The 15647-nt window shown below is 46.8% G+C and overlaps 2 protein-coding genes across 11 annotated transcripts in view; one reads left to right on the top strand and one right to left on the bottom strand.

Moving 5' to 3' along the window:
* The window catches only part of SLC44A3 (solute carrier family 44 member 3), a 334651-nt gene extending 333224 nt beyond the window's left edge, over positions 1-1427 (bottom strand). For all 10 annotated transcript variants that reach the window (XR_015254888.1, XR_015254889.1, XM_086717625.1 and 7 more), the window contains exon 1: positions 953-1427. The gene's annotated coding sequence lies outside the window, so the exon portion shown is untranslated. The remainder of the gene's footprint in view (positions 1-952) is intronic.
* On the top strand, positions 1413-11949 carry F3 (coagulation factor III, tissue factor). Its single transcript, XM_086717631.1, has 6 exons — positions 1413-1655; positions 2773-2884; positions 6556-6746; positions 8683-8861; positions 9415-9562; positions 10937-11949. The coding sequence occupies exons 1-6, from the start codon at positions 1556-1558 to the stop codon at positions 11071-11073; spliced, it is 867 nt and encodes a 288-aa protein (XP_086573757.1). The 5' UTR covers positions 1413-1555; the 3' UTR covers positions 11074-11949.
* Positions 11950-15647: the final 3698 nt, after the last annotated feature.

Genomic DNA, 15647 nt, shown 5'->3' with positions numbered 1-15647 from the left:
CCACATGGTCTCGTTTTGCAAATACAAACTTTGTGGGGTATAGAGCTGGAAGAGACCACAAAAAGAAACCACCAAGTGCAGCGTTCAGCTTCTAGGAAAAAAGAACAAGAACTGGATGTGCTATTTCAGTTCAGGCAAAGGGAGAAAACAAAACTTTTGCGAGGTTTTATTTCTTTTAAAAGGAGTGTATGCTACGGTTTCCCGGGCTATATGGAAATATACAGTATTTAGTATACACTAAATGCAAATGCAAGGCTGACTTCCCTAGAAAAAAGTGGGAGACTCTATCTACTTTCTCCCGAACACCTCTCCAGTCTGTCTTGGAGGCAACTAAGGAGTAATAATAAAGGAATGATGGCAAACACTTTAACAAGGCTTTCTACAATGCCGCTTTAGTAGAATACAAGGTAACATCCTATCGCCTGACAATTTTACAGGAAAGCCCAGAAGAGGAAGCCAGAAATAGGTTCCAAAAACCAATGCTGAAGACTAGTGGGGAAAAAAAAAAAGTCTGATTTTTTTTTTTTTTTTCATTTTTGGTTTCTCTACACTTGGGTGGGACTCAGTCCCACGAACGTCGTCTTCTTCGGTGTGAGAGCAGTCTTTTCGGGAACCACAGGGCTGCAGATGTCATGCTGGAGTTCTCCCAGGGGCAAACTGCCAGCCTGAAGCAGCTCTTCCCCAGTTACTACTCCCAGCGGGGCTGGCCTGAGCCTCGCTAACTGACCTTCGGACCTGTGTGCAGACACCTGCATTCGCACCACCTTTGTGGGATGCGACCCACGCTAAGGGCCCTGTGAGGTGGGAAGGCCAGGTATGATTGCTTTCGGGGGAGAAGACGAAGGCTGGGAGGGAGCCCTGCTCAGAGTCACGCGGCCACCTGGCTGCAGATTCCGAGGCTCGGCCCCACGTGGGCGAAGCGCGGGGGAAATACCGAGCCCGGAGCCCCTACCTGCCGTTAGACCCCGTCAGTGCTGCCGCTCCCACCGGCCGGGACAGCACTGGGTCTCCAAACGGTAGAGAAGAATCCTTTCCCTCCACCTCGAGAACTGCTTCCAAAGCGCCCCCGCTTTCAGCCCCAAGACCTGCGCACTCAGGCCGGACGTCGGGGTCGCCGGCCTGGGCGACCCGGGGACCGGGTGGGGAGCGCTGGGGGCCGGGGGACCCGGTTCCCCGCAGCACCTGGAGCCGCCGGACCGAAGGGCAGCACCGCGCTCGGTGGCGCGGTTGAATCACGCGTGAATCACTCCTCGGAGTTTCCTACCCGGAGGGGGCGGAGCAGGGGTGGGGACCGGTCCCGGGGTCCGCCCAGCACGACGGCCAGTGATCGGGCCGGGGGCGGGAGTGGGGAGGAGCGGCGGGGGCGGGCCGGGGGCCTGCGGAGGCGCCGGCGTCCGCGCGACTCTTTAAAGCGCGCGCGGCCAAAGCTCCCCCAGACTCGGGGTTCCTCGCGATCGTTTCCCTTGCCGCCGGTGCCCAAAGGGGCCTCCAGCCCAGCCTCCCCAGCCTTCGCGGCGCAACGGAATCCTCCCGACCTCGCCGCCAGCTCGTGGACATGGAGACCCTCCCCGGACCCCGGACTCCCTGCCTCGAGGACACCGTCGCTCGGATGCTGCTGCTCGGCTTGGTCCTCCTGCAGGTGACCGGAGCCTCCGGTGAGTGGCGGCCGCCCCCGAAGCCCAGGAGCGCGAGGCTCGGAGGAATGGGCTCGCCCGCCTGAAGCGGCAGCTCTCGCCCAAGTGTCAGCGAAGCCGGCCCCCGGGGCGCGCAGGCGGGAGTTGGAGGGTAGGAGGCGGCTGCCGCTTCTGCTGGAGAGGCTTGCTCGGTGTCCGGCCGCTGGGATTGCACACGTGGAGTGTGGCTCCCGCTCTAAGTTTAGCCAGTCTTTTCCAGTGGTCCGCGACCTTGAAGGTGGTGGACGTGGACCCGCACCTGCACTGGTCAGCGTCGTGCAGGGTTTGGAGAGATACCATCCTTCACTGCGCGTGCACGTTCCCTGATGGAGCGGGAGAGGCACTTGTGGTTCCTCGATCGCCTTTTAGATTCAATTAGAGGCAATCCTGTGGCAAAAAGTCGCTTGGATTGGCGTAGACACCACATGGTGCATGACCCTTATGCTTATTCGGTGTGGGGGGGCAGGGCAGAGACTGTGACCTGCTGCGTATTGGCAAAGCAGACCTTAATAATAAAGCGTCCTAAGTGAATATATCTGATGGTGTGACAGGCCACACTTCCGCCTGGCTGTCTGAAAGTTTCAGTATAGAGACATGCTAGATACAAATGAGAAAAGTCAAGATTTGACTTTCTTATGGTATGCGGCCCTAACCTCTCTCACACATGTGGGATCTGCTCTCTTCCATAGCTTACCCCAAACCCATCCTACCTGGCCCTCCCTGGCGAGTGGGACCTCTGGAGTCCTGCACTTCCTGGGCTGGCCTGGGACCTCCCAGGAGGCTGATAGCTCCTGGGCTGTGTGCTAGGTCAGGTTATCACAGGGCTTCCTCCATAAATCATTTCAAACAAGGATTTTCTTAGATTACAAGGTCAATCTTGCCAGGAGAAAATTAAGAGAAGTTAAGAAAATTAAGAAAAACTTGAATGTTTTTTTGTCTTGATAATTCAGTAGTGAATGGAAGCTTTCGTGGTTGCAAAAAAAAAAAATTAATATGAAGTTTATAGTGATGTGGGAGGGATGGGAAGATGTTTTATAGCATCAACATGAAATCATGTACTGAGTTCACGTAATAATAGCTGTTTCTCTGTTGTTTAAAGGCATTACAGATGTAGTGGCAGCATATAATTTAACTTGGAAATCAACTAATTTCAAGACAATTTTGGAGTGGGAACCCAAACCCATCAATCATGTCTACACTGTTCAGATAAGGTAAGCTACGTACAAAAAAAAAAAAAAAAAAAAGAAAAAAGAAAATTAAGGTTTTCGATGTTTCCACTTCCCTGTGCTGAATACAAATGTCTTTAAAGCTGATTAATGGATGAGAGTATTTAACAGATGACAAAGAGGGCATTGGTGGTAATTTGCTGGCCAGAGGCATAGTCTATGAAGCCTGCAACATTTCCTCAGCTTAAACTGATAGAATGTTTTACTTGGTTTTGGACAGGATGGGAAGATTCTCAAATGGAGTGTAAGCCATAGGTAGGTGAACTCTCTTGAGCAGACTATGGCAGCATGGGTAGGTGTGGGTCGCAAGTGAAGATAACTAACATCCTCTCAGCACGCTAACTGTCTAGACTGTGAGCCAGATCTAACATGTTCAGGAGGAAACGGTGAGGAGTACAAATGTGTACATTGCCCTTAAGCAGTGTTTGATTCATTAATCTTTAGACACTGGTTCAAAATTCAGTTGCATCCATGATCTCGGAGGTCAAATCTGTGACTCACTAAGCCCGGGAGAAATCCTCCTCTGTCTGCACTCATCCATCCTGCTCTGATTGGTAGCTCTCTCCAAGAGCTGGTGATTTGCACGTTCAGTCTGAATGTCGGACATGTGCCATCTCTGTTCCTTGATGGTTTTCACCATATTCTTGGTGAGTTTGGGGTCTCTGAAACGTTCTAGGAGGCTTGCTAGAGATCTTATTAAATAGAGGAGAGCTGCTGTGGAAGTTATTTTAACACTAACTGAATAAAGGCACAATAGTACCACTGGCTAAGAATTAAAGATGTTTTGCTGTTGTGTTTGAACACAGCTCCTAAGTACGCAGTGGGTCTTTTAGGTGGATGTTCTTGTTTTTCAAAATGAACTTCATGACGACTGTTTGCTAGACAAGGAGGAGAATTTGTGTGTGTGTGTGTGTGTGTGTGTGTGTGTGTGTGTGTGTGTGTGTGTGTTCGTTCATGTATAGATAGAGATACGGGGGTTTCATAACCCCAGGGAATAATTATAATTGTGGTCAAACTTGTCAATTCAGATTCCACTAATTGAGAATTAGTAATTAATTCCTCTTATAGAGAGCTGAAGCTTACTTTAGTAAAACACCTTCCTTCTGGATTGAGAAAATAAGATTTTAGGAAGAATGCTTACTCCTAAATATACTCAGTCTTATGTTTGGTGAACATGTGGAAACATTTATGATTTACTTAATTTTTATTTTTTTATTCTTTTTTAACAAATCACTTCCCCATCACAACTGTAAATAATCTCCCAAGATTATTCTTTTTATTTTTAATTTTAGGGAGAGAGCACACAAGCAGGAGAGAAGAGTGGGGTGGGGGGTGGTTTGCAGAGGGAGAGGGAGAGTGAGAGAGAATCCATTGCTGAGCATGGAGCCCAATACGGGCTCGGTTCCATGACCCTGGGATCACAACCTGAGCCAATATTGAGAGTCAGACCCTCAACCGATAGAGCCACCCAGGTGCCCCTACCTGATTTTTAAACCTAAGCCTTAGTTAACCCTACGTTCTTAGACTTTGCAAGGCTGCTAATATTTAAATGAACACGTCCCCCATGAAGCGCGATGTGCACACATCCTAGCTGAGCTGAAGCTTGGCGGTGCCTGAGGGTGGGGGTGGGGAGTTCCTGCCAAGAGAGGGATCTCCCCGTACTCTTGGCCCTGCACCCCAAGGCCTGTGAACAGTCCCCAATCCTGCTCCTGGGAGACACATACTCTCCTGCAGCCTCCCCATGAGTAAGAACAGAAATGTTCTGAATTCTAACACTAAACTTCCACACCTTCTAGAAAACAACCTGCTCCTAAATTGGTGAATCTGGATTCTGCTGGAATTTTTTAGTAATTCAGATGGGACATTTATGATTTCCAAATCAGGAGGGTGTACAATACCTAGAGAAACCTTGAAGTCTTTTAAATATTAATGCTGGCAATAGCATTTAGAGGAATGTAGTACAGAATCGCCCCTTCATTACCTGTTCACATGACTTTACTATGTTCAGTGATCCAGGCGCTTGTGCTAAATTTCACCATAGAGTACTGTGATTTCTACGAGTGAGCTGGGGGAGCCCAATGCCTGTCTCTCAGATGGAACATAGTCACAGAGCCCAGGAGTCTTTCCCCTGATAATCTGAACCATGTGTGTGCCACAGTGATGGAGAGGAATCGTCATGCTCTGATTCACTGTTTAAAAGAGAAATGATATAACTATTAAAAAAACATTTTTGTCATTCTGGAATTGAGACAGACTCTACTTTTTCACAGAAAGAGAAATCTAGAAAACAAAAATATTTCTGTGTCGATCTCAGTTTGTGAATTTTAGGGCAAAGAGTGTGTTTGCCCACATCCTCTTAGCCTCGATATTTAGTTAAGATTTTTAAAAAAAAAATATGTACCTATGGCTCTCATGTGTGGACTGAGACAGTCGAATCCTATGGCAGCTCCATCTTCCCCCTGATCCAACCCGTAAGTGCAAACTGCCTAACACTCAGTGAGGCCTGGCTATGTATGATCCTTCAGGTTAGCCCTGCTGCTTAATGGGGAGTGGGACCAAGTTCACAGTAAGTGCTTTAATGGAGGTATCATTGCTGGGAACAAGGGAGAGAGGTCAATTCTGAGAAAGGAGATCTGGAGATTCCTGGAGAAAGTGGGACTGGAGCATGGTCTTAAATGGTGGGCAGGGCTCTCTGGCGGTCCATGATGCCAAAGGAGAGAACAGTGTGGCTGTCAATATACGTGGGTCAGAAGTGTGTGGATCCAGGAGCAGGGGCATTCATCTACAAATTGTTTTGGTCCTTTAGAATAATTTCATGTTTAGCAGTTCTTTAAAGTATTTCCCCTTCAATGGCGTCTTACAAAAGAAAGATCTGTTCCAGTCTCTTAGTCTCTCAGACCCTCCGATCCTGCCTTTATTGTTATGTTGTAAACTTTGATGGGCTGTATTCATATCTTGTAAAGTGAGGGAGGCATGTAGTAAAATGAGATGGACAGACTCAGCCCGCACCTCATCAGCTAGGTGACCTTGTACAAGTCACTTAGTGGTCCTGAGCATGTGTCCTTATATGTAAAAAAGATCCAATCCCTTCCTTAAAGGATTCTATCAAATGAGGTAGCCCGTGTAAAGGGCCCTGTACAGTATCTGGCATACAGTAGATTCAATGATAAATAACCATACCAGCAATGGTCAGTCAAATGTAAGATATAGATTATTATGTAGATTCTATTATTACTACATTGGCTATGTTCCACACAGACTACAGAACGTGATAAAGATACGTGTGGAACAAATAATTGGGTCTTGATGGGATGTTGCTCTCTCTCCCGTGTGACCCTAACAAATTGTCTACATTTTAAGAAAGACATTTAACAAATGGTTAAGGGCACAGACTCGGCAGGCAAAGTGCTGCGTGGCCCAAAGTCCTGCTGTATGAGCTGGTCACCCAATCTCACTTTGCCTCAGTTGCCTTATCTGTGAAAACAGTAATTACAGAGCCATCCCCAGTTTGCTGTGAGGACTCAAATACGTCCAAAGGACTCGGCGTAGCAAATGCCTACTCAGACTGCTTGTGAGTGGTGTTGGAACCCGGCACCACACCAGAAAGCCGTCTGTCTCAGCTGCGGATCCTCATACGCTCCTCCTCCTTCCTTCAGCCCCAGATTAGGCAACTGGAAAAGCAAATGCTTCTATACCACAGACACGGAGTGTGACCTCACCGACGAGATCGTGAACAATGTGAATCAGACGTACCTGGCCCGGGTCTTTTCCTACCCAGCTGATGCCACCGATTACGCTGGGGAGCCTCACTTTACAAACTCCCCAGAGTTCACACCTTACTTAGAGAGTAAGTGCTCAATGTGTAATACCCTTTCATTCGTGGTCTGAATGTTTTTGTGAGCTTGTGACTTGCAGGGGCTATTCCATAAAGAATACTCATCCGTTGAGTCACTGGAATCTACTCCTGAAATCGTTATAGCACTATATGCTAACTAACTTGGATGTAAATTAAAAAATAAGAATAAATTTAAAAGAAAAGAATATTCATCCTTAAACATGTTCTCTTTCTCAGAAATTGGTAAGTGCCACAGCGCTGTTGGCTCCGTCCAGGCGTGCTAGGAGGTTCACAGAACGTGAACTCTGGAGTTGGTAACAGTGTCATTGAGTAACTTTTTTCTGTCACCAGGCCCTCCCAGCAACTGTCTGGATGAAGGGGCTGGGGAGTAGAAAATGCATCAAAGCTGGAGATTCAGCGTCTAGGAGGATATTTAGATTATATATTACAGATGCAACTAAATCTCCTGAATTTTCTCTTCCATTATCAGACCACTAGTCCCCATTTCGGGTTTTCACAAACAGTCACAAATCCAGGGGGTAGGTCCGGTGTCCCTCTGAGTCCACAATCAGGCTCGCTGACCTTTTTAAATAACCTGACCATGCTCCGCGTCACGTGATGCCGTGCTGGGCAGGCTCCCAGCCTGCCTCCTTCGTGCTGGTTTTGAAAACGAGGAATGCTTTCCTCCCCAGCCTTTGTCCCAGTAAGCTGACCTGAGCATCTAAAAAGGGAATGCAGAGGATTCCTGCCAAGTAGGAGATTTCAACTTTTTTTTTTTTTTTTTTTGGTCAGAACTAGGTATTTTAAATAAACAGATGCAGCACATCGTGCTGGGTGAAATCAGTTGCTCTTTTAAGAAGAATTAGAACGAAAGGTTAGAATGGAAGCGTGTCATGTTTTTTATCTGGTGCTTTTGTGTGTAGCCCTGCGGCTGCCCAGTGAGAACGCTCTCTCCCGGCAGGGAGGGGGGAGGGGGGAGGGACCGTCAACCACCTGGTCCCTCAGGTATCTACTTGGAGGGTGGAAATAGGGGGCGGCCTGACCCCTGAGCGAATCTGTGTGCCTTTCCTGAGCCCCTGTTGGCCAGAGTCTGCCTTCAAACTCCTCTGTGGCCTTTGCTCCCTCTCTGGGCCCTCAGCTGGAGCATGGCCACCGCAGCCACAGCCACCTCAGTGACGGTGCAGGCTCAGTGACACTCATTCCCCTTTTTATAATTCTTGAGTTTCTTCTAAGCCACTTCAAATCCTTCCTTGACGTGAGATAGAAAGTATTTTATATATTAATTTTGCATGTGCTCACACACACACACATATAACTGCGTATAATTCGTGTTAAATTACTGGGCTTATTCTACTGTCCTTCAGCCTAAGCATAGGAGATGACCAGTTAACACTGGTTCCTTGAGGTACCAAGGACATTTCCTGGGCTTCCCACAGCCCCTAATTTACTCTATCTCAAATGTGGAACCGTACACAACTGTATTGTTTAATACAACAGCCACTAGCCACATATGGCCACTGAGCACCCACAGCTAAATGCCGTAAGTATAAAATACACACTGGATTTTGAAAAATATCTCCAAAGTTTTTTCTATTGATTACATGCCAAATGATAATATTTTAGCTATTTTGGATTAAATGAAATGTATTATTAAAATTTAATTTCAGCTGTTCCTTTTTACATTTTCTAATGCGACTACAAGGAAATTTTAAATCACATCTGTGGCTGTTATATATGCACTGGATAGCACTGCCGTAGGATGTCCCGCTCTGGAGCCACGGAGCGAACTCCTGCAGGGAGCGTATTCTATGCGGCTGTTTTACAATGGGGGGGGGGGGAGTGGGGGGGTGGGGTGTGTACTGGCTTGTTATTAACTGTGATAACTAAATGCGATTCTACTTGGTATAGAATTCTTTGGTTCCAATGAAGCTCATTTTCTATGTTTTAGCAAAGCTCGGACAGCCCATGATTCAGAGTTACAAACAAGTTGGGACAAAACTGAATGTGACCGTACAAGATGCACGTACCTTAGTCAGGATGAACGGCACATTCCTAAGCCTCCGGGATGTTTTTGGCAAAGACTTAAGTTACACACTTTATTACTGGAAAGCTTCAAGTACGGGAAAGGTGAGGATTCTTTCATTTGATTTTAGGACTTGTTTTAAATTGTGGATCCTTGACTTTACAGCCCACTTCTTCCCTCAATTCAAAGACGCCAGAATGGGGTGGTTGAGAGTGCAGTGTGGTGGAGGGGCAGGGGTGCCTGCTGTCCCGGCTCTGTGACTCTGGACGTGGCCCCTCGGATACACAGGCTCCTCAGCCAGGGGCTGGACCAGGTCTTCTCTGAGGCTCCTGCTGGCTCTCCCATTTCTTCCTCTCTTGAGGATCCCAGAGACAAAGTCTGTTTTCCATTCACAACTAATGCTTCATTCCTTTTTCCCTTTATTGCAAATATCTTCTAAAGGAGCTAAATTGGGTTGGATGGGCCTAAGTTGGGTATTTTCGGTCTAGGAAGAAGCATCCTTAGCAGTTATCAGGGGGAACTGACCAGCCAAGTCACTTCTAATCCATTATATGTCTGGTGTGCCCCTGCAGGCTTTTGCTTCCACAGTTGACTTAGTGAAGGGGAAAGAATTCACTCTGAGCCCAGATAAATTAAGAACTCTTGATCTTTTAACAGAAAACAGCCAAGACAAACACTAATGAGTTTTTGATTGATGTGGATAAAGGAGAAAGCTACTGTTTCAATGTTCAAGCAGTGATTCCATCACGGAAAGTAAACCAAAAGAGTCCAGAAAGTCTCATCGAGTGTACTAGCCAAGAGAAAGGTATGTCCAGAGGTGAATGGCTCTGTCCGTTATTCTTCTGGGAGGCATGGAGACTTTCCAGAGTTCGAGTGCACCCTTAGAACCAGGAAGTATTTTTGTTCAGGGAGAAACAGGCTTGTTTTTGGTTGTTGTTGCTGTTTGTTTGTTTGGGTCATGTTGTTTGGGGGAGACTCTTACAATTTTAGGCATTTGAAAATGTTTCTGCGTTGTTCCCTTGTTTTAGCTAGTGTTTTCTTGAGCACCTACCGTGTGCCAAGCTCGCTGCTGAGCAATGGACACACGGTGCATGTTTAGCATTTAGCATCAAATCACAGATTTCTCTGGGTATTTTTTTCACACTTAAATTCTGATTCTGTGGGTTTTGGGGGAGTTTCTGGGCCAGCTGCAGCTGCACCCAATAGACATCTGTGAGCACTTGCTATGGGCTGTTGTCACAGAAGACAGGAAGTTTAACCCATGAAGGGAGGGGATTGCCTCTAGCAAATATACCTATGTGAGTGTGTGTGCCTACATGGGGCCCAGACCCCTTGTGAGGACTAGTTCCTAACTGGCAGTGCTGAGAGGGGTTCAGACTCGTCCATGAAACTGACAGCCTGAGTCTCCCTCCAGGCTTTATAGGGATAGTACTCTGAGGACATTCTGAGATCAAAAGTCACAGGATGGCTCCTTGCTAAGATGAAATTTGAAAATTTAAAAGCACTTTTAAACAAATATTTCCTGCTGATTAACCATAATGGAAGAAAAGGGCTGGCCTTCGCTCTGGTCCTGTACCCCTCTGGGCCATCATTACCCACAGTCCTCACAGCCATCTCCCTCAAGCCAGCTGGAGTTCTGCTGCCTCTCTGTCTTCATGCGCACCCAGATCGCTGCTTCCCTGCCTCTGCTCCATCTACTGAAATGTGTCTTTGAGAACCGTCTCACATGCCTCCTCCACCAGGAAGCCCTTCCTGTTGCCCCAACCAATGATCATCTCTATTGACCTGAACCCTGCCAGCACTCTGCATCTTGCTCTTTGCACTGATCATTTATCTTATACTATGATAATTGTTGCCACCAAACCCAGCATTATTTTTAGCCACTTGTTTCCAAAAGCTGTTCTTGCTCCCATTTACGTGTACCATCTCCTGGCTGTGAACATTATCCAGTTTATTAAGTAGCCCATTAAATGATTTCGCCACTGTCAATTGCCCTAAAACATCTAGGGTTTGACCAGTTCTTTCCTAATCAAAATATGTTGTGGTGGAAAGGGTGGAAGAAAGAAATTTCAAATTACGCAAAAGCAGGCTGGTGTAATTTAGAGTTACACCCTCCGTTCTGCCCGCTGATAAATGGAGTTCAAGCTCTCAAAGTTGACTGGGACCTTTTGTTTTCCAGAAATGTTCCTCGTCATTGGAATGGTGGTGCTTGCAGTCATCATCCTGACCATCATCCTGGGGGTGTCCCTGTACAAGTGCAGGAAGGTGCGCAGGGGGCGAGGTTGGAAGGAGGGCTCCCCACTCAATGCTGCATAAAGAACACACCCTTGGAGCTGCCGACCATGGCCCAGTTCATGTTGCACTGCGACCAAGAACTTTGAAGAGAATAGAATATTTGGAAACACAAATGAGTATTTTGGAGCACGGAGACTCTTGGGCTCAGCGATAGCTCTTTATCCGACCTGTTCTCACAGTTAGCATTCTGGTTTCGACAGCAGCATTAGACGCTGTGGAATGTAACGAACGGTACGACCCATTCCAAGTTTTTAAAATTTCTGTTTAACACTATGACATCCTTTGCACATATCATGTTCTAGAATGTATATTCTACACCCAAGATGAAACCAGGTTGTCTCATCAAAAACGAATGAACAAATGCCTTAAAACAAAAACAAAAACAAAAAACTCCTGGGTAGACTTTTGGAAGGCTTTTGAGAAGCTGACTTCAAATCACACAGGAGAGTAAAATGGACATTGGGTGGACTTGTCTAACCTGTGTCTCTGCTTTTGTGATATATGGTGTTTAGGGTCTTCTGCTGCTTCTTTTCTGAGTTCTCTTGGAGGTTCAAAACAATTGGCAAACGTTTATGTGAATGTGTGAAATGCAGAAGACTTCTGTTTGGGGCACATTCCTAAAGCACCTTAAGGGTAGCACTTTAACTGACTTCCATGCTGTTGATTAAGCACTTGACAATTAACTATATTTTTATAAGACTACTATACAAACCACATAGAGTTTATGATTTAAGGTACTTCGAGCTTTTACGGCCAATATTGTGTATATTTATATATTTTTAAGAGGTTTTATACATGGGGATTATCTATTTATAGAAGTAATATTGTTCTGTTTGTATATATTGAGATAATTTATTTAATATACTTTTATATAAATAAAGGTGACTGGGAATCGTGGCTATCGTCTTGATTATATCTTCCACGTATTGTTTACCATTTGGCCATTGTACGAGTTGGCACTGCTGTGGTAACAAATGACCCCCAAATTCTCAGTGGCTCACACAGCATTACCTTGAATTCTCGCGTACATTAGTTTGGTGGCTGCAAGTTGACCACAGCTCTTCTTAATTAGGTTCTCATTCTAGAACCCACACCGAAGGTGAAGGCTCTGTTTGGGTCAGGGCAGAGGGAAAAGCAAAAAATTAGGAGGAAGAGTAGTCACATCTTCAAGCTTTAAGCCACCTCTTAAAACTTCTCTCTCTCTCTCCCTCTGCTCCCTCCCTACTTGTGCATGTGCTTTCTCTCTCTCTCAGTAAAATTAAATTAAATTAAAATCAAAAAGAAATTGTTAAAAAAAAAAAAACTCAAAACTTCTGCTCGCGTGCAACTGCCCCAGGCAAGATACCTGACCACGCCTGACAATACTCTGCCTGCAAGGAGGCACCGCCCGTCGCATGGCAATGGCAGGGACACATGGCATTACAGGGAAGACAGAAAATGATAAAACTGACTGCAGATTTAGAAGATGTGATTTCTTCCCATGGGCATCAGTTTGAGTTGGAGATGAGAGCTGGAGAGGAGAAAGGAAAAATTCTTTGGATTATTGTCTTCAAAGAAAATTGGACAAAAGGACAATGTAAGATAGAGAAGTGGAGTGTCTAGAGTTCATTAAAAGCAAACTAAATTGAGGGACACCTGGGTGGCTCAGTCGTTTGAGCGTCATGACCTTTGGTTTAGGTCATGATCCCACAGTTCTGAGTTCAAGCCCTGCATCGGACTCTCTGCTATCGGCTTGGAACCTACTTTGGATCCTGTGTCTCCCTCTCTCTCTCTGCCCCTCCCCCACTTGCACTCCCTCTCTCTTTCTTTCTCTCCCAAAAATAAACAAACATTTAAAAATAACAAAAAGTAAATGGAGAGCTCTTTGCGGGCGGGACTGGGTCTGGCTCACATTTACTTCCCCTTTATGGTGGCGGGGCCAGCAGGCTCTTAGTCATGGCTCGGTCCAACTGACAGCATTAGCTCCCTCTAGAGAAGAGAAATGGAAATGTTCAAATACAAATAAAACACAGCAGAAGTCTTGATCTCACGAATGTGTTGGAAGAGGATTCTAACTCGAAATGGAAGGGACGTTCCCAGCACGTAGCTGGGCCTCAACCGTGTTTGCTTCCCACTGTGAAAGGCTGGGCCGGTGCAGTCAGTGTAGTTAAAGCCTCCAGATGGCACACCCACCTGGAAGCGGCCCCGCCAAGGAGACCCGAGCGGACATTAAAATAAGCAAAGAGGGGCGCCTGGGTGGCTCAGTCGATTAAGCGTCCGACTTCAGCTCAGGTCATGATCTCACGGTCCGTGAGTTCCAGCCCTGCGTCGGGCTCTGTGCTGACAGCTCACAGCCTGGAGCCTGCTTCGGATTCTGTGTCTCCCTCTTTCTCCGCCCCTCCCCTGTCATGCTCTGTCTCTCTCTGTCTCAAAAATAAATAAAAACATTAAAAAAAAAAAAAAAGCAAAGAATCTGTTCACTGTCCAGCTGTTCATAAATTTTAAGTTCATCTGTTCCTCTGCTCCAAAGAACTCCAAGCATTATCAGTAAAACTCTAAACATGAAATGTGTGATAGAACATCACAGTCTGTGGAAGAATGGGCAAAAACCCCTTTGCTGTTCCCCTACCAGTGGTAGCCTGAAAGGCGAATACATGGTCGAAACTTTGGAGACGTCAAGGAGAACATGTTGGTTTATTGGGCTAGTTTTGTTGGCGCGCTTGCCTTGGACGATCCGCACGGATGCGGGAGAGGCTGAATCATACCCTGTTGCAGCGTTTCGGTCTACCCTGTTGCAGCGTGCCAGAGAACGGACGGGGTGCGTGTGCGTGTGCAGCAGTGTCAACAACAGAGAGCTTGGCAGGGGCGCATGTCCTGAGGTAGGTGTGCTTGGGCCATTACCTGGAAGTCCTGCTCACGCGGGGCTGGCCGGGACAAAGAGCTTAGTGCACTAGACGTGGGAGGGGCGGGGGGGGTGGGGGCGGGGTGGGAGAACACGTCCCAGAGAGGGCATCCGAAGGAGCGTTTCCATCAAGCTGCTTGTTCCCTGCCAGGCGTAGTCGCAGCGTTACGTGACCGCGCGGCCTCCCAATCTAAGGAATTTGAATGGTCCCATTAAAGAGAGCACAGGCCGAGTGAAAGCAGGTCGGGGTACTAATGAGGTGGCTGGCTGTTCACAGGGAAGGAATTCATTACACATCCCGACGAGGCCACGTTCGGGAGGCTTCATACCGCACATTGTCGCCGCGCCTCAGGTTTCCCCACCTGTCCTTATGGCTGAGACTAAACAGCTGCCTCTAAAATCAACACAGCAGTTAGCGCTGGGAGCAGAAAAAGCCTCGAGTCCTGGCTGGCGGCATCCAGAGACTACTGCCCTCCAGCGGGCCAGAGTATACTTCGTTACTTATCCCGGCCCTTAAAGTATCATAAAGCTGATTGTTACTAAAGTCAACTTCCAAGCTTTGAAAAGGGATTTCTATGACCTTAAATTATGATCTTAAAATACTGATGAAGTTTGACTTGTGAAATCCAAAGACATTTTACCCTAGTTACAACTGATGGCTTAAAATCCAAATATCCATCTCTTATATAAATGAACAATGATCTCTGTCCATCAAATAGGAAATAAACTCATTCCCAAACGCAATTTTTACCTGTTCTAGGACATGTGTATTTAGCGTGTTATTTCTTCTCCAAGGGTTGCCTGAGGTTCATCGCTGTTGCAACGTGACTTTCATTCAGAAGCTTATAGAGGAGGATTGTTCATTTTCTTAACACTTGACTTAATTTTCATTTAGGCTCTCTTTGCACCAGCTGGTAGAAACCATCCCGAGTAATGTGGCGGTTCCCTGGGACGTCCACTTTTTCCCTGGACTTGTGTCCACTGCCACTGTTCCTGCCTTGGGTCCCTCCACTTCCCGTGTCTAGTCTCTCCCTCCTGCTCAAGGAAATCTTTTCTAGGCGGGCGTGGTGGGCTGGAGGTGGCAGGAGCCTTGCTCGTACTCACGGCCATGTCCTCTTTCAATCTGCTGTCTGTGCACTAGTCCTGTCTGTCCAGACTGTCCAGAACCAGAGGAAACTCCACTCTTCTCTGCTTTCGGCTCCTGTTATCTCTCCCTAACAAGGAGCACAGGACTGTGGACTGACTGAACAGGGAGAAGGGTCAAGGGTATTCCAGAGCACATCATCCCACTGTCCCAACTAAAAAAAAAAAAAAAGCATTTGAAAATCACTTACAGTAAGGTGTCAGTGACTCATCACAGTATTTTACCTAGAGTCATACTTTAAAGAAGAATGAGAGAGTGCTGGTGGGATTTCACTCATCAGCTGTTGTGGAGGCAGAAGAAGAATTTTCTCTGTCCTAAATCAGTACACGCAGGTCTGCCACTCTGTAGGACAGATCCCTGGCCCTGCTGGCATCCACCCATGATACAGCTTATACTTTGGGGCACCGGGGTGGCTCAGTCGGTTAAGCGTCGGACTCTTGATTTCAACTCACGTCATGATCTCACGGGTTTGTGGGGTTGAACCCCATGTCGGGCCGTGTGCTGACAGTGCAGAGCCTGCTTGGGATTCTCTCTCTCTCTCAATAAATAAATAAACATTTTAAAAAATAC

Source organism: Puma concolor, chromosome C1, assembly GCF_028749965.1.
Source record: "Puma concolor isolate L17-30 chromosome C1, mPumCon1.1.hap2, whole genome shotgun sequence".
In the NCBI taxonomy this organism is placed as follows: domain Eukaryota; kingdom Metazoa; phylum Chordata; class Mammalia; order Carnivora; family Felidae; genus Puma; species Puma concolor.
The sequence above is the reverse complement of the archived record's forward strand: the minus strand, read 5'-3'. Positions and strand labels throughout refer to the sequence as shown.